The sequence below is a fragment of the Lepisma saccharinum genome, chromosome 1, assembly GCF_977018435.1.
Source record: "Lepisma saccharinum chromosome 1, izLepSacc3.1, whole genome shotgun sequence".
Lineage (NCBI taxonomy): Eukaryota > Metazoa > Arthropoda > Insecta > Zygentoma > Lepismatidae > Lepisma > Lepisma saccharinum.
Genome location: NC_139229.1, coordinates 223,563,145 through 223,582,237, shown reverse-complemented (window position 1 = coordinate 223,582,237; position 19,093 = coordinate 223,563,145). Strand labels below are relative to the sequence as shown.

The following is a 19,093-nucleotide window of genomic DNA, read 5'->3' as shown; positions in this document are numbered from 1 at the left end:
GCTTCTCATGGAATAATGGAATTCTGCACAAAAATTTAGTTCCTCAAACTTCTTTCTCGATTTTAAAATGAATTCAGTATAATGTATATACCGTATTTACGTGTGCATAATGCGCACCCTGGTTTTTGATGGGGGAAAAGCAACTAACAATTATATCTCGTATAGAATGTGCAGTACAATTCAGGTTCAATAAATGGCTTTCTTTGTTGTAGGTCTTAAAGAGTGGATGACATCATACCTATTCAATGAGTCACCTGTTGCTATGTGGACCAAGAGGAGAATATTGTCTTGTGTATACAATAAGTCACCAACCCACGCCACCTCCCCCCTCTTCCACAACAGCATTCCAAAGCTTTCACTTCCATAACCACTTTGCTTATTCTGTAGTATAAGAAAGCAAGATCAAAATTATGTTATGGATTTGCATAGTTTAGGAATTTATTTTCCATTATTTCTCATCAAACAAATACCGCACAAATCCTACTTGACTTGTGCAGCTCAAGATTTACATGAATAAAAGCTCTAGCAGTAAACTAGCAGAATAGTGATACCAATCTCATTGTAAAAAATATTGCTCGTGGCAAAGTAAAAGAACTGACGTGAAGCTAAAAATTAAATTAAGTTTTGGAATCATAGATCATTACAACAGGAAGAAAATGAACCATGAATTTATTAATAATGTATCTTCGAGTTTGATAGTATTTAGGACTTAACGTTTTTGATATTTGAAGGTCTCAGGAGAGAGTTTCATTGCTTTCTATACATTCAAGTTTTATCCAAAAAAAAAAACATCAGTTTATTGATTTTATTTGTATAGAAACTCACGATGAATATTACGTAAATTATTTGTTAGTTGTCAACACCTTTGTTGTAATTTCAGATGAGGGAGGCGGACAACAGCCGGTTGTTTAGCAAATTCCAATGCTCCCTAGTGACGTGGACACTATGTTTGTCTTTAATGCCTGAACATCAACATTATTGACACGTTTTACAAATTATGAAACTTAAAGTAATGCTTTAAAGTTTGTCTACATGGAATTTGGAACAATTATAATAAATTTATTACAATATTCTGTGTTTATAATAATGTAAATATCCATCTTCGAGATCATGTTAACATTTATATACTAGCCCCGTCTAGTTGGCTGCACTTTTTGACATTCTGTGTAGTGCAGGTGTATCCAGTGTCAGGGTGGTGCAAGGAAATGATGTTCAACCAAATAGACGGAAAGTGATGTTCAAGTTCAGAAGATTCAACAAAAGCCTGTCTGCTGCTTTAAACGGTCGTTTGATTAGTTAGCATGCACCACGTGACCATACAACACACATACACTGGTCCGAAAGGTAGTGCAGACACTAAATACACTACTTGACTCAAAATCAACGAACTAGACGACTCAGTGTTGCACCGTGCAACGAACTAGATGCTTCGGTGCAAAGAGAGTCTAAACGAGTCAAAAAGAGCAGTGAACTAGGCTATTTTCAGGTGTCTGATTTCTGCTTGGCTCAGCTATTCTCGAGAAGCTGAAAAGCCCCAAAATACACATGACTGTCTGGGAGCGTTGGCGTACCATGTACTGTTTTCGCAAGCAATGGATGTGATGCTTGCCAATGGGTTGCTGAGGGAGTTTGCAGATGTAAAATTTCGCGAAATCGAGTGCAATAGAAACTAAATAAGGCAATCAACACTAAGTACACTAAATAACATTTTAATAGTGCAAGCAGTGCAAGCAGTGCTTGCATTGCTTGTACTATATATTCGCCACTGCAGAATACATATAAATACATTATACAAGAGGAATCCACATTATAATGAAACACTAACCATTTGTATGACCAGGAGTGCTGTGTACTTCTAATTTATGCCGTCCAAATTCTACTTCATCCTTATCCTCAACGAAGTGGTCTGCTTGAGCTCCACTTGTTTTAGATATAACAGACTTGCACCCAGGAAGCAACTTCTTTAGCATTCCTGTTCCTGTAATATGGTCTGCATGCATGTGGGTATTCACTGGAAAACCAATGGAAAACTAACACTGAAAAAATATACATTGCGAAAATTCACATAGGATAATATACAAGGCTCATTTGATATATAGCCAGCCCTCATGGAGTGGTTAGCACATTGTGCTACAATGCCAGAGGTCCCGGGTTCGAATCCCGGCATGGGCATGGATGTTTGTGTCTATTCATCAATTTCATCATGTCATCACTCATCCCCATCTTCGCAAATTAGTCAAAAGTGGCACAAAAAGCAAAGTAAAATAAAGGAAATCAATCATTCAATATATAACCGGAAACATGTTGTAACAACATATTTATTACAAGCACCAAAAGAACTACACTACTATGTTTCAACATAGTCCCCCTACCCTAGTTCAATGCACCTACGCCTGCGCTTGATAAGGGCACTGATTCCACAGGAGAAAAAATCTATTGGACGCGTGCGTAACCATTCATGCACTGCTGACTGGACTTCATCATCATTCTGGAACCTCGATCCACTTGGTGCATCTTTCAGTGGGCCAAAGGTGTGTAAATCTGAAGGTGTGAGATCGGGTGAATATGGAGGGTAGGGTAAACAAACTTTTTAAGTCTTCGATGGTAGACAATGTGACACTGGCAGTACGTGGTCTCACATTGCCATGGAGCAAAAGCACACCAGTGGACACCAGACCACGTCGTTTCTGCAGAATGGCTGGTTTCAGTTTTTCACGCAAAAGGTTGGAGTAGGTCGTACTGTTTACATTATATCCTTTGGGCATGTAATGTTCAAGAATTGGCCCCTTGTGGTCCAAAAAACAAAGTTCAAAACAAACGGCGGTTCTCCCATGTCAACTCTTCCACTTGAGTAATGTTGCTTTTCGTGACTGCAGTGACAGAGCGACCTGGACGTGGAGAATCTTCAACACTGGTTATGTCCTATTTGAACTTCTGAGCCCAGTCGTACACTTGTGATTGACTCATACAGTTGTCAGCACACTGAACTGTCATGTGGCGACTAATTTCTATCGGTTTCACGCATTCACTCAACAAAAATCTCACGACACGGGCTGCTCCAGTTTGGAGCACTCCTGTAAGGGTGCCGCCGTCTTGTGTAACTGTTTCCCAGTATCCTGTGCGCGAGGCTGGTGTGCCAGCCCCACCTATGAATTGCTTACAGATGCCTTCACAAAATAACGAACATCACAGTCGTATTTTAGATTTTTTATACTACTTTTCCAGTTATTTATTGAATGCACCTTGTATAATTTAAAATGCATGTGCAAAAAGATAACCCAGGGCAGAACAGAACACTTAATATTGAAAAGGCTATAAATATGGCTACAAATTACGGTACATATGCTTTGAACATTGACAAAGATAAAAATATAACTTACACAAAAGGACATGTTACGCACAAAGAAAAATTGGAAAAAATTAATACATGTAAATCTGCCCATTCTGCTCTGCCACTTGAAATGTAATATAATCGTTGAACATTTACCTAGATATGATATTGTATGATAATTATGTAACCTTCTCGTGTCCAAAATAAGTTTTCATTGCGTGCAAATTTCACAAAGTAAGATTATGCCTTGCACAGGAAACTACATTTGCCTGACATCTGCATGTCAAGCTACCAAGCTTTTAAACCTGAAGCCATACATTAGAAGAATTGAAAGAAAATATCAGGAGAGTAAATAAAGCAATTTCCGAAGATGAACTGATACGTGTTAGTGAAAATTTCCTTAAAAAATGCTGTAAATGTGTGGAAGCAAGAGGACATCATTTCCAACACCTCTTGTAACAAGCTTACGTTTTGCGAATATCTATGTTGCTCCTGCGATGTTTCGGGATGCAACTGCTCCCTTCCTCAGGCTGTTCACGTTTAGGTTATATATAATTCATAACCACGTCGACCTCTCCATAGGTACAGGATATGGTATTGGTAAAAGGTGTGTGGTTAAAAAACAATAAAAATCTAAAACCCATTACAGGTGCACGTTATAGTATCATGCTGTCTCTCCGATTAGAAACTGCTCCTTGGAATGTTAAAACTTTAAAACTGTGAATAGCCATGGCCCGCGTGTGCTGCAATTGCAATACACGCGGGCCATGGCTATTCACAGTTTTAACATTCCAAGGAGCAGTTTCTAATCGGGGAAAGGCATGGTACTATGACATGCACCAACCACAGACCTTTTACCAATCCCATATCCTGTACCTACGGAGAGGTTGACGTGGTTATGAATTATATATAACCTAAACGTGAACAGCCTGAGGAAGGGAGCAGTTGCATCCCGAAACATCGCAGGAGCAACATAGATACTGGCGAAACGTAAGTTATTAATATATTTATATTAAATTTGTGAGTAATTCGCACAACTTTCATCATGAATCTTGTAACAAGCTACGTGCTCATTTTAATTTTAACTGTTGTGTAATTGTACGAGCTTATTTTAATACATAGCTAGCAGTTCCATTTACGTGGATGTTGGACCCAGTTTACCGGCAGACGTACTCTCGCTGCATGGTGTAATAGCAGCTGCTCCACGGAAGACTTGGTCGTGAAAGGCACTGTGTATGTATGTATGTATGTATGTATGTATGTATGTATGTATATATACACACACACACACGTAAGTCAAGCAGTATGGCAGCTAGCCAGGTGGAGAAGGCTTACTGCGTGAACAAATTTGCAAAAACAAATTGTTACTATTGTGCAGTGTCGTTTGTGAACACTGCATGGTAAACAAGGCAGTCAATCTATGATTGGAGCAAGAAATTTGAGGAAACTGGTTGTCTGTGCAAAGAGAAAAGTCATGGGAGAGGAGAACTTGACTATCGCATTGATATCTGTCGTGTTTCAAAAGGGTCACACATAGAACACTTTTAACTTACTGTTGTATACTTCAGGACGTACTCTTCAAACCATGTAAGTATTTCAGCTCTATTATTAAAACTCTTCTTTCTGAAAAACTTTGAAAGTGTCTATTTCTTTTAAGCTAACCCTGTACACAACATGCAAACATTAGCACAACCAGGAGATATCTTCAGCAGGTGTCCAACCAAGAAAACTCATTACGTAAAAAATAACTTGTGTCAAATGAGAAATTCAAATGTCCAATGAAAATTTCTGGGGAGGAGTCGATTGTAAGTCAGAGGGGTACGGATAGGTAAGCCTTTACATGCAAACACGTATCAAGGAAATTCACAAGAGTATAAATATTTCTGTGGGAAGGTTACAAATCACACAAGTTACACTGACGTTTTAAGTAAGAAGCTACAGCATAACATTTGTGAATAAGTCTTTCTGTTTACCTCTAACTAAACAGGTTTTTCTTCATTGAAAGGAGTAAAAACTATTACAATATGAGAACAATCATATATTTCATCATATCAATAGTTTTTGATGTTTGAAAAACTCAAACCTGTTGCTGCTATGATGGCAACTATGAATGTAATCAAATGTGTTATGAAGTTCTGACCAACCCTTGCAAAAATGTCTAAGTACATGTACAAAAAGGTGACCACAATGTAATCTTGTGCTCAGATCCTGAGAATCTAACCACTGAAAGGACAAAAAATGCAGAAACGCTTATTCAAGTCCTGACCAAGACTACTTCTCACACAATTCTTACAATTAAAAAAAAATTAACTTCCACAGAATGGAACTTACTTGCATATATTAGGTTGAAACCCAAATCTTTCACAAGTTGTGCATCCCGTTCGGCTAACTCCAGCACTGGGTCAATTATCACAGCCTCCCGGCTAACTGTATCTGCCAGCAGATACGTGTATGTACAACTTTCTCTGTCAAATAACTGCAAAATAAGCAATTAAAGAGTTGGTCAATACTATTTTCACAAGCTAAAGTATCTTGACTTAACAGGCCCTCCCCTTCCCCTCTCTCAAACATAAAGATGCACAAGTAGTGTTAAAGGTTGACAATATTCATACCTTGGGTTTTCTAAATTTCGTTATGGGAACTGATAATGCAAATGAATGATTAAATATTTTAAATTAAGAAATGAACATTTTGCATACTACCAGTGTGGATCAAAATCATGTTTTTTTTATTTAAATCTCTTAAAATTGCAGGTATGTTTTTGGCACCATACATGTAGATACATGTTTTTTTTCATAGAACTGTTTTTCTGGTACATGGCCCTCTAAAATATTTGAACACTTTGACTAATGCAAATAAAACACACATTTGTAAATATACATTTTTCTGTTTGTGATACTGTGTATATGAACCTACTATCGAAATGCTTGTTGAGTGTGTTAATGAAACTATAATAATTTCAGTAACTTTTCTTCTAGTGAAAATAAAACATTCTGGATGTACTACATAATTGTAACCTAAAAAAAAATTTTAGTCTCTGTATCTGAATTTTGGCTTTATTTTAAATTATAGTTTCCAAAATACGAACTGCAATGTTTATTTGCACTTTAATGATAATGGCACTATTTGTGGTTTGACATGATTAGTATTTTGTATACTTTTCTGCACAATATGTTTGCTATTTTTCCTTATAAAAATTTTTGAATGTTAAATCAAGAGACAAGGTGTGTTTACAGTTTACATATTACATTTCCTTTCGTATGAATTTCACCCCATCAGTACATATATTTAGTTTCCTTTCTTACAGCCTAATAAACATTATTCAATGATTACAAGATTAATGTACAGGGAGCATCAGAAGTCCCTTACCGCCCCTTGTAAAATCCACAGTGATGTATTTTCATGGAATTTGATATGGGCGATACAAAATAGGCCTACAGGGAAACCTTTTGGAGTATGTCATGGGGACGTCCGCCATCTTGAATTCAACTTTTTTATTTAAAATGATAGGTGGGTCATGTGATACATGACCATAGGCTAGAATTTCATCAGGATGTCAAATCTGATTTGATGTAACTTCATTTGGTGAAAAGTTATTGGCAACTGAAAGTGATGTTTACCCGCTTGTTGCAGGTGCTGAACCATGCCGTTAACAAATGAGGAACGCATCCAGATTGTCAAACTGTGGGGTGGGGGAAGTGCCCGTGCAGTGGCTGCCGATTTCAACCTGCATCATACAGAACATCACCCTGTATCACATTTATTAACCAAATTTGAGGAGACGGGCAAAGTCTTGGACAGACCGCATAGTGGACAACCGCGGACACTCAAGGATGAAGCATGTTATGTACCCAATGGGACTAACTCACGTAAACAGTTTGCCCAGGTGGAATAGAGATGCAACACAAGGTGTGCTAAATTGAAGATTAAGACGAGATACGCGAATGGCAGTGCAAAGTAATTTGGAAAGATGAACAACAATAGAATCCATTATAAGAGGATGAAAAAAAGATATAAAAACAATAAATTAGTGTAAATAATTAATAAATTAAATTAGTGCTCATATGTAAATACACTGGAAAACTAAAGAAGTGAAAACACTGATACAAATTTGTGTCCTCTAACAGATCTCTAATCTGTTAGCTTCATTTACCATTCCCTTAGTGGAAATTTTGATTTATACCAGTGGCGGCACATTCCAGTAACAAACCACATTACCTTTGGTTGCGCATCCCAGCCGTTGCACCTACTTGGATGTGCGTTTCAGTCATCCAGCAACAAGGATAAACCTTGTTGGACTTATTTTACTGTTGGTGCGTTCCAGCCGTTGCCTCAAGTGAGGAGAATAGAAATAGGTGGCATAGATATCAACCCTTACCCTCGAACTCGTAACCCTCTAGGACTTTGTGCGAATGAAGAAAAAGTGAGGTGTTACCAGCTTGTGAAAATAGGACTTAGTGAAGAGGGAAAACCTAAATATGAAAATACCAGAGGACTTGGCATAAAGGATACACATTCCAGTGATTACATAGAAGTCCAGAAGGAACTCCAGATCCAGATTTACCACAAAGAAGGAAGTTCAGATCCAGATTTCACACAAAGAAAGAAGTCCAGAAAGAAGTCCAAATCCAGATTTCCCACAAAGAGGGAAGTCCAGAAGGAAGACCAGAAAGAAGTATAGAAGGAAGCATATAGCGAAATTTTAAGAGCATATAAATTGAATGTAAATAAGAACAAGAGCAATACATATCTCATTATGTAAATATATAAATCCATGTATCCTTATTGAGATAATATAATCGTTTAAACGTCTCCATTGGAAGGCATCCTGTCTGGTTTCGTTTTCAAAAAGAACCCTACCCTCAAGATACATTAGCCGTGGTTTAATATTAAGATTTATGTACCTTGCACAAATAGAGGTAGCAAGCAACAGCTACGGCAGTGCTGGCCTCCTTCTTGACGTCACCGCAGCGAAGCACAGGTCGTATAGCAATGCAATGTGCTGTGAGTCACAGTTCAGTGTACAGGGTGCTACAGAGGCACAAGTTGCATCCATATAAGGTGCATATGCAGCAACACCTCTCCGAGGACGATCACCAGATCACCGCGTGCAGTTTTGCGAGTGGGCTATCACGCAATTAAGGCTAAATCCAAACGTCACTGTGCAGATACTCTATTCCGATGAAGTGAACTTCTACGTAAATGGGGAGGTGAATAGGCAAAACATGCGCTACTGGTCGAATGACAGCCCCACATGAACAGATCCCTCCAAAATGACTGGTGCAGGCAAAATTATGGTGTGGGCAGGCATATGGGGAAATCAGTCTTTTTTTCATTCAAGGAAATTTAAATGCGGAACGATACCTGGGGATGCTACAGGAACAGATACTGCCAGCTCTGATGTCGGAAGATGGCACATTTCCCAGGTTTTTTCAACAAGATGGTGCACCTCCCCATTATGGCATCCAGGTGCGTCAATACCTGAATGAACAATTTTCTGGGGCATGGATTGGTTGACGTGGGCCAGATGAATGGCCTACCTGATCACCAGACCTAACTCCAAAGGACGTATGTCTACCTTTGGGGACACATTAAGACTTTGGTGTGGAAATTCGTGATCTTCGTCACCTGGAACGTATCATGGCTGCCTTTGAGCAAATTTCACCAGATGGCTTGCTCGGTGTCCACAGTCCTTGGGAAAAGCGTTTGCACACGTGCATTGCCCAGCACGGACATCATGTGGAGCACATTCTGTAACAGGTAAACATCACTTTCAGTTGCCAATAACTTTTCACCAAATGAAGTTACAGATTTGACATCCTGACTAAATTCTAGCCTATGGTCATGTATCACATGACCCACCTATCATTTTAAATAAAAAAGTTGAATTCAAGATGGCGCCCGTCAAACTTCAAAAGGTGTCTCCCTAGGCCTATTTTGTATCGGCCATATCAAAGTCCATGAAAATACATCACTGCAGATTTTACAAGGGGTGGTAAGGGACTTCTGATACACCCTGTACTTTCACCTAAAGTGATTCTGATATCTACAAAATCCTTATGTACATTATTCTATAAATTATTTATTCAAAGTGATTTTTCTTTTATATTATCTGATTTAAATCAATCCACCTTGCATACCATTAAAAAATAAACTGATAGGTAGGTCATTAAAAGAAATATGCATTACTGAAAAATCACGTACATGTCACTAGCTTCATCATCCAAGTTAGTCTGCAGATAAACATTTTGTAAGAAAGGTTGTAAATATCCATAATAAAACACCACAGGTCACAAAATCCAGGCTATACATTTGTATTAATGCAACTGCTTACACATTTTGGTAACAGTTTGATACACGCAAAAAACATTTCTTCAATTTTACAGGAGAAAGAACTTACGGAACTGAGTTTCTGTAGACTTTTGAAAGGTCGCGGCAGTGTTTTCTCCCCTCGTTCAATTTATTCGGCCAGTAAAACATGTATTTCTAGACATTAATATACCTGCGATGCACAAAAGCTCTTGCCTCCATTACCTTCGATTACGTGAACCAAATGTTCCGTGTATTCGATGACGTAACCCCGGTCAGTGTTTCCAACAATGCCTTTTTTTTTCAGAACATGAGAATTTTAACTATGTTTGCCTAACCTAACCTTGCCATGAATGGTTCGTGGGGCTATCCATGCATGGTTTGTGGGGCTATCCGTAAATGGTGTGTGGGGCTATGCATGCATGGTTCGTGGGGCTATCAATGCATGGTTTGTGGGGTTGTGAACCTGGAAAAAAAATACAAAATCTGTAACACGAACGTAGGAATTTTTCGGTTAAGATGGTTTGAAAGTTTGAAACACTGCATACCCACAGATGATACACAACGCTAGTCAAGATTTGCCCACCATATTGCATGTAACGGAAGCGAAAAAGCAACGAACAATAAATACTCGTAATGTGAAAAATTACAATTATTTCAGTGAAAAAAGCAAAATACCACCCTAAATAATGTTTCACAATGCATAATAGGTAAGTACGAATGTATAAAATGACTAAATGGACAAGTGAAATGTGTTTTGCCTATATCAAACTGGTAATCAAATTTTCACCATTGAGAGTTCCCTTCAACTCTGACTCAAATGTCTTCTGCTAAGAACTTTCTACAGTACTTCACACAATACAAGACACTATCCACACAGACATCAAATTTTGCATTTATCGCGAAAAATTTACATACTTACACATGGTGAAACCTCAAAACATTCGGGGAAACATACAGGAACTCAACATTTTTGAGCTATGCCAGGTTCGAATCTCAGCCTGGGTACGTGTTTTCTTTGTGAGTATCTCCATCCTCATCTTCGCGATTAGCCAAAAGTGGCAGAAAAGCAAAGTCAAATGATCCAAATCAATTAACCAACATTTCTGGCACTGCCACGTCCCCTTAACACATTCCCACCTGTAAACGACCATGGTCATTTTAAAGTATGTGCTTGTATTTGCTGTAAACGACTAAAAGTATTTTAGCTGGGGTGTCCATCCCCCCTCCCCCCTGGGTGTTAATTAAACGAAAAGGGGTGAACCATGTGACTTTGGGAGGGAGGTCGGGTTCCTGTCTGCGGGGCTGAAAAATTAAATGAGAACGCACCATTTGCAGCCTTCGGGGCAGCATATTTAAAAACTAGAAAATTTAAGATGCCGGACACATTTTTTTTTAGGAAAGTTTGGATTCAGAAAATGTCTGAACGCCCCTCCCAGAGCTGGGAATGAATGTATTAAGAGTTCCTTCAATTGCCAAGGAGGTAATCAAACACTTCCAGAAAGCTGAAGCTAGGGAAAGAAAGAATAACTGGTACAGTCCCGGACACTGCCGGCTTGTAACGATTCCATTGAAAGTCAATGTATTCTTTACAGGCCGGCAGTGTCCGTGACTGTACAAGCCAGGGAAGATACAGTGAAAACCACATCTGTGGCAAATAAAATAGGAGTCTCTGCAAACTTGAATCTGGACACATCAACTTATGCAAGAGCCAAACTGAATTGTGTTGGCATAAAATATAAAAAGAAGCAAATGGGTTCATGCTAGAAAAACCAATCCACTGTTGGTCAATAATGGTATATTGGTCAATTTCCTAACAAGTCTACTGAAATGTTTAGATTGTAATTGGGTGCACAATTCTGCAGAAAAACACATTATTATATAATTACATAATAATAATGCCCCTTAACAATGGGAATTATGTCTTCCCCCAAAACACATCTTTCTCATTGACCTTAAGGCTCACTTTGATCAAAAAATGTTTACCTTCATTCAGCAGCAATGGTTGTCATGAACAGCTCCTTCAGACAATTGTAATATGGCTTGTTCTTTCTAACTTTCTAATGATTAGATTCTAAAAGTTATTTAAAAAACATTCTATTAGCATGTAAAAATCTTACACGTGAAGCAACAAAAATCGTAACAAAAAATACAACATTTCGGCACATGAAGTCAAATTTGATGTAATTGATGTATTTTTAGGAGCATTTAGAATAAATTAAACTTTCTAAAATAGTTTTTAAAAATAAATGTTTGATTCTTTCCATCCGAGGAGCATGGACCCCTGGGAAACCAACACATAGGCATATTTAAATTTATTTGTGCCTCCATAATAAATGAAGTTTCAAAAAGAGTGATGGAACTTTTTGTAAAAGTATTTTAGTCTGCATATGCTCAGACAGCCTAATAGGGACTGGGCCTACATTTTTTAAGTAGGATATGCCATGTGCTTCCACCAGTAATCAAAACCTGATACCCGTTAATTACAAGGTGACAGCATTACCACTCCACCGCTTAATAATTGTTTTATTATTATTATTACGATCGGAGAGGCCTGGACCCTATTTCCACATAAAAGTAAAAAGACAAAATGTTTTGTGTTTCACTGTGCACCATGACACTAATGTTATGTAGTGGGTGTGGGAGATTTACAAGGAATAAGATTGCAGAGAGAACTCTAGTCAAGGAATATGCACTTATTTTATGGTCTTTTATAGTGCATATTTTGCCCGTTTTTAGTGCACATAAATCCACCCCTAGTCATCACTATAAGGAATGTTTTCTTTACAATTTGAGGAGAAAAAAACCTTGCATGATATATATTGTAAAACTATTGCAGACACAGTAGGGCACACAAAGAATGTGTGCAATGAAATATGAATACCAATATTCAAGAAAGGTAATTCTTCTTTGTAGCTAATCAGTGGTGATTTATTCGTTCTAGTTTTTGGACTTTTAACTACTGTTATTTTTTAATGATTAGATTCTAAAAGTTATTTAAAAACATTCTATTAGCATGTAAAAACCTTACACATGAAGCAACAAAAATCGTAACAACCCGGGTATCAAGGTGGAAACCTAAAGTTGCCACACGAAGCCTTGATCATGACCTTGACGTGCTCATCTGACGAAGTTGAGCCTGGGCCACTGATAATCCTACCTGGCAACTTTATGTATAAAGAGCTCCTTGTGACCGACAGACGCGATGGAGCCTAGGCCACCAAGAATAATCCTCCAAGGCAACCATTTATATGATCTAACAGACTACACGCTACCCTGAAGACGGAGGTAGATTCAGCCTCCGAAACGTAGGTAAATCTCTTTTAAAAAATAACAGTGGTTAAAAGTCCAAAAACTAGAATGAAGAAAGGTAATGGTTCCAAATGTTTAATGATTTTTCGCAAGTTTTATAGAGTTTAAGGAAGTGTTTCAGAATACTCGAAATGATTGTGGATGCAAGTTCGAACTTTTGGGAAACATATTAGCAGAGCTTCATTAGCTAAGTATTATTTACATAAGAAAGTATAATTTTAAATTTAGCTTACATGAACATCTGCATTTCGCAGCGAGCAGCCGTTCTTGGCTTATGGTCGTCTCAGATGCTGAGTTACAGCAGATGTAATGTTAGGCATGAAGGGGGTTTTCAGATCAGATATTAGGTGATCAGGTGGTGGAAGGAAGCATTTAGCGAATTTATTCTGGTACTACTTTACTATACCGGAGACACCTATCAATGATTTATTTCGCAATTTTTTACATTGGTAACGTACTATTCTGCATTGTGGAACATTTTTTTAGGTGAAATAATGAATTTCTAACGAAAAATACCTAAATTTTAAAAAAAAAATTAAAAACATTTCACAAAATTTTTTAACCAAAAAAAAGTTGAATTTTTGATATAAAGAGTAATTATTAAACCATTGACGTTAGCCCAAAAATTCACGATAGCCCCACGAACCATCACGGAGATGAGGTATGCCTACTAGGTTAGGTTAGGCCTGTTAGGTTAGGTTCCATTAGCACTCCTTTCGTTCAATTTAGCATATACAGACAACATCGGTTTTTCTCGATGACGTGCAGAAAGCAAATGGCAGCAGCAGCAATAGCGTGTCGGAAATAGATTTTCGTAGAAAACCACATGCATTCGCATTAAAATGGATCAAAACTACATTCCCAAACATCAACAATGCTACAGAAAATGATTTGCGTACGTACTTTCTCCTGTAAATTTGAAGAAATCCGTCTCCGGTATAGTAAAGTGTTACCTTTATTCTAATGAGAAGAGCCCTAAACCTGAACAACCAAATCTAACAACAAAAGCATTAAGGGACACAATAATCCTTCACACCTCACATATGTAAAGTACATGGCATCAACAGTCTCTATCCAAGACGACAGTAAATGCATGGCCACTCACAATCATGTATGAGTATGTGCAAGGGTCGTTCTCCAGAAAATAATCAGTAATCACTAAACCATTGAAGAATGTGTTAACAGCATAAATACAAATCAAAAAATGCCTGTGTACCATGATTAGTTTGGAATTCAAGAATAGGAACTTGGGCCTACAAAATATTGGCATAGCGGTTACAGTGGTGGACACTTACTGCTTTATAGTGATCCCAATGGCGTTCAATTGTGTTTAGTTTGTAAGTGTTTATAACTGTAGAATTCGGATTAGTCACATTCCTGTATGTTTCACTTAGCTTTATGAGAAAACGAAAATATATCATCATTTGGAATATGAAGCACGGCATGAGTTTACAATAACGGACCACTCTCCAATTTCTATAAAATTTAGTCTACTTACTAATTTCAGTGTCCTGATGACGTATCTGTAGTTCATATTTGGCAGTCATTTGTTAAAATTGTACATTTACGTGTAGAAATTGTAAAATAACCTTGCGATTTACCACTGTGATTGTCCATACACAGCAATTCAGAACCATCTTTCTTTCGCAATTCGTTAATGGTCTTCTTTTACGCACAACAATCTTGCTGACGTCGACGAGGAATGCCTACGAGGTTAGGTTAGGCCTGTTAGGTTAGGTTCCATTAGCATAAATACAAAGAAAAATTAATATTTTAGCTAAGAGAACTATACCTTGTCTTGCCTGTTGATTTCTTCAGTTGCGAAAATGGCGTCTTCCGTGGAGCTATTGTTCTTATGGTAGGGTTACGTTACGTTAAGAAAACATAGTTTATTTCGTTTTATTCTCGAGTTCCAACTTGAAAGCCAATTATTACATGCAGATTCGTGATTAGGAGTTCACAATTAGTGAGTAGGCGAAATTTCATAGAAATTGGAGAGTGGTCCGGTATTGTAAACTCGTTTCATGAAGCACATATGGGTCACGGAAATTTCTACTGTATTCAGTAGACAGAATCTACTGTTATCAACTGAACTCTACTGTGTCTCTCGGAAATATACTGAAACTCAATGGTTTCCTACTGAGCTTCTACTGAACAACTTCAGTAGGCCTACTGTACGTGTACAGTAGAAGAAATACAAGTGAAATATTCTCATCAGTATTACATGTAATATAATATTGTATACAGTGCATGTAACTCAACTTGTTGGCTGTAAACTTAACTTTTCATTCCTCCCGATTTACAATTTGTTTTTATATTTATTTCAAAATCTAGGTAACATTATAGTATAAGGGAAACGGATTTCTTCAAATTTACAGGAGAGATGACTTACAGAAATCGGTAAATATGCGATATCGCCCGGACGGATTTCTTCAAATTTACAGGAGAAAGTACTTACTAAAATGAGTTTCTTTAGCATTCTGGACGTTCTTGGAGGTATTTTCTTTCACGGAAAGTAAAAACTTCGTACTTTAATGCTGCCGAACAAGAATTAATCACTTTTTACGTAAGAAATTGGCATTGCCTGCCACATTATGCCGTTGTATCCATTGTGTGCGTTCAGATGGCGAGAGCGTTGAAAGTCAAGCGATCTCGGCAGTGTTTCCAAACGTGCCTTCTTTTTACGAAAATTTCTATTTTTAACTATGTTCGCCGTGCTTTCTTTTTTCGATGAATTTAGGGGTGAAATGAGTGCTAACCTAACAGGTCTAACGTAACCTTGTGTGAATGGTTTGTGGGGCTAGCCGTGGATGGTTTTTTGGGGCTACCCATGGATGGATTTTGGGGCTAACGTCAATGGTTTGTGGGGCTACCCGTGGATGGTTTTTGGGGCTAACGTGCATGGTTTGTGGAGGTAAACATTAAAAAAAAATAGAAATAGTACATAATTTTCCATCATGAAGGTTTGAAACACTGCTTGCGCACTGAAAATCAACACAAGCTGGCGCGTCATGATGCACGATGATCCATTACGAGTGCACGCCATATTGTCTATTACAGAAGCGGAACAAGTATGACAAATAATCAATCGTAATATGAAAAGTTGACAGTATTTTATGGAAAAAGCCATAACTTCACCTTAAAGAATGTTCCGCAAGGCAAAATAGGTAAGTACCAGTGGTAAAATTAAGGAAATAAATGAGTGAAAGGTGTCCGGGCGTTATCGCATATTTACCCGGAAATCATTTTCTGTAGCGTTGTGGAAGTTCTTGAATCTAGTTTTGATCCATTTTAATCCGAAAACATGTCCTTTTCTGCGAAAATCTCTTGTCAGACACGCTGTTTGTGCTGCCGCCATTTGATTTCTGCACGAGAGTACAATGTTCCGTGTGTTAAGATGACACAACCCCATAGTCAGTGTTTCAGCCTCGCCGTGTTTTCACTAGAACATGAAGTGTTGAGTATTTTTTTTTTTAACTATTCTTGCCTAACCTAACTTAACCTAACCTTACAGAAAATGGTTTTTGGGGCTAATGTGAATGGTTTTTGGGGCTAACGTCAATGGTTTGTGGGGCTAACGTCAGTGGTTTGTGAGGCTAACGTCAATGGTTTGCGACGTATTAACATAATTTCAAATCCGGCCACGAAAGTAGGTATTTTCCGGTGAAAGACACCTGGGAATCATATCTTTCACACTTTTTTACATTGCTAACATACTATTCTGCATTCCGGAACACTTATTTAGGTGAAATAATTGAATTTGTTAGGAAAGTAATGTATATTTCTTACATTTACGAGTACTTACTGTTCTTGTTTATTTCCACACACAACATGGCGATAGCTTACCGTTGATCGTTCCTTGAGCCAGAAAAACCATTGACGTTAGCCCAAAAATTCACGATAGCCCCACAAACCATCACGGGGACGAGGTATGCCTACTAGGTCAGGTTAGGCCTGTTAGGTTTGGTTCCATTAGCACTCCTTTCGTTCAATTTAGCATATACGGACAATACGAGAGCGTATTGTGCTCTCATGCAGGAAGCAAATGGCAGCAGCAAAAGCGTGTCGGAAATAGATTTTCGTACAAAACCACATGCATTCGCATTAAAATGAATCAAAATTACATTCCCGAACATCAACAACGCTACAGAAAATGATTTGAGTAAGTACTTTCTCCTATAAAATTTGAAGAAATCTGTCTCAGGTATAGTAAAGTGTTACCGAGTTTACAACCGACCACTCCAATTTCAATGAAATTTCGCCTACTCGCTAGTTGTGAACTCCTAATCACGAATCTGCATGTAATAATTGGCGGTCAAGTATTTAATATGTATGTAGTGTTTTTAGCTTAAAATGGTGGCTGTAAGTATTACATTTCATTCATCTTTATTAAGAATTTTTATTTACATCTCTTTGAAAATCTGAACACAGTAGATGTTTCAAAACACCTATAGATGTACTGAAAACAGCAGACAAAAATTTTCAGCAGGGTTGATATCGTAGTGGCTAACGTTATCGTCTTGTAACATACTTAGCCCTCATTTTTTTAAGAATATTAACATACCCCCTATCAGAGATGAACGATTGCATTTTTTGTGTGCTTACGTTCTAGCTGTCACGTACACATTGTCAATGAATATGCCAAGAGAAACAGTTTTTATTGTATATAATATCGAAGAGTAGAATTAAAAGAAAAAACACTCACCTGACGAAAGAAAAAATCCCCTGAAAAGGGTTTTAATTCCGTTAACATTGCCATGTTAGATGCTTGCCGTATACAATGATGCTGCAAGAGGCAATTACATTGGGAAATTTTTCTCAGGGTCTCATGCGTGAGTTGTGTGATTATCTTGCCGAGTACGAGTGACATTTAGAGAAAAAAAGTGCGCCCGGAAGAGTATTAAAACAGGAGAACCATAACTGAGGAAGTTGTCCAAAGAACAGTTCTCAGTACAATTAAAGAAGTTCTTTTCTTTTATCTGTAGCATGAATTCTCAAACATACGTCACCGTCTGGTTATGTCAATTTGTTTACTTTTATCTCCCACGCGTAGAAACATAAAGAATCTTCTGCTTGTCATTGGCGTTATTTTCTGATGACGTAACTTGAGCGTCAGGTGAACATGGGGTGGGTCTTCCTTGTTTCACAACACACATGCTACCTTGTGTTCTGATGTCAGACGAGAAATTCCTACGTTATGAAGTTAGGTCTGTTAGGTTTGGTTCTATTAGCATAAATACACTGCAAATTTATTATTTATATTAAGAGAACTAAACCTAGCTAGCCTAACCTAACAACGTAGGCATTTAGCCAAAAAAATAAAAGTAGTCTCTCTAGCGACGTCAGAACGCAAGGTTGCTAGAGTGTTATGCGATATCCACTGACGGCTCTCACCTATGGCTCTCACTCATAGCACAGCATTTGAGCAAACTTGTGTTCTGACGCCACGGGAAAAACCTTTATAATTTTATATGTTATATATAGACGTATCCTCCGAAATCTCATATTTACATTGATGTACGATGCACATCACAATTTTGTTTCGTAACTGCTGTCACAATAATTAATGCTACCCAGTGATGTGCCGTAGACTATAGGGGCTATCCACGAGTAAACAAAAACATATCGAACGGCACAATCGATTGTCGAACTGTAGCACAACAACTTCCGGTTCACGGCGGCCGGGTAATTCAAGCGCGTACTTGTGGCATTTCTTCTCGTTTTGTATACCGGATGAAATGGATCATATAAAAGCACTTGACGACGAGGAGAATAAGAGATATCAGGGCAAAGTAGAGGCCTTTGCATATCAATTGGATGAGCAACTAGGAAGTAATACGGCATTATTCCAAGATGAGATCCATTTGCTGATCGTCGTTTCCTTGGCGATATTTGTAGCCTACATATTAAATAGAAAGTAATTTTTCCTACAGAGCGAGAGCGCTTAAATGCATACATTTATGTTTAAGTGAAAAAGTGCGAGATGTACGAACATATAAAAAACGGAAAAAGGAGCTTCTTTTCTTCTTTCTTCAGTCAGGACGAGTCAGATGGATGCGATAATGCACACTTGCTGGTTTCGTTCTCGTTTGAACGCAGAAATACAAAACGCTCATTGTTATTTGAAGTCAATTTTCTGCT

The 19,093-nt window shown here is 37.9% G+C and overlaps 1 protein-coding gene across 1 annotated transcript in view; it reads right to left on the bottom strand.

Moving 5' to 3' along the window:
* The window catches only part of LOC145979390 (persulfide dioxygenase ETHE1, mitochondrial), a 37,941-nt gene extending 19,653 nt beyond the window's left edge, over positions 1-18,288 (bottom strand). The window contains exons 1-3 of the mRNA XM_083112262.1: positions 17,658-18,288; positions 5,663-5,807; positions 1,826-2,011 (exon numbers count right to left, since the gene is read on the bottom strand). Of these exons, the coding sequence (XP_082968388.1) occupies positions 1,826-2,011; positions 5,663-5,807; positions 17,658-17,822 (496 nt within the window). The 5' untranslated portion in view covers positions 17,823-18,288. The remainder of the gene's footprint in view (positions 1-1,825; positions 2,012-5,662; positions 5,808-17,657) is intronic.
* Positions 18,289-19,093: the final 805 nt, after the last annotated feature.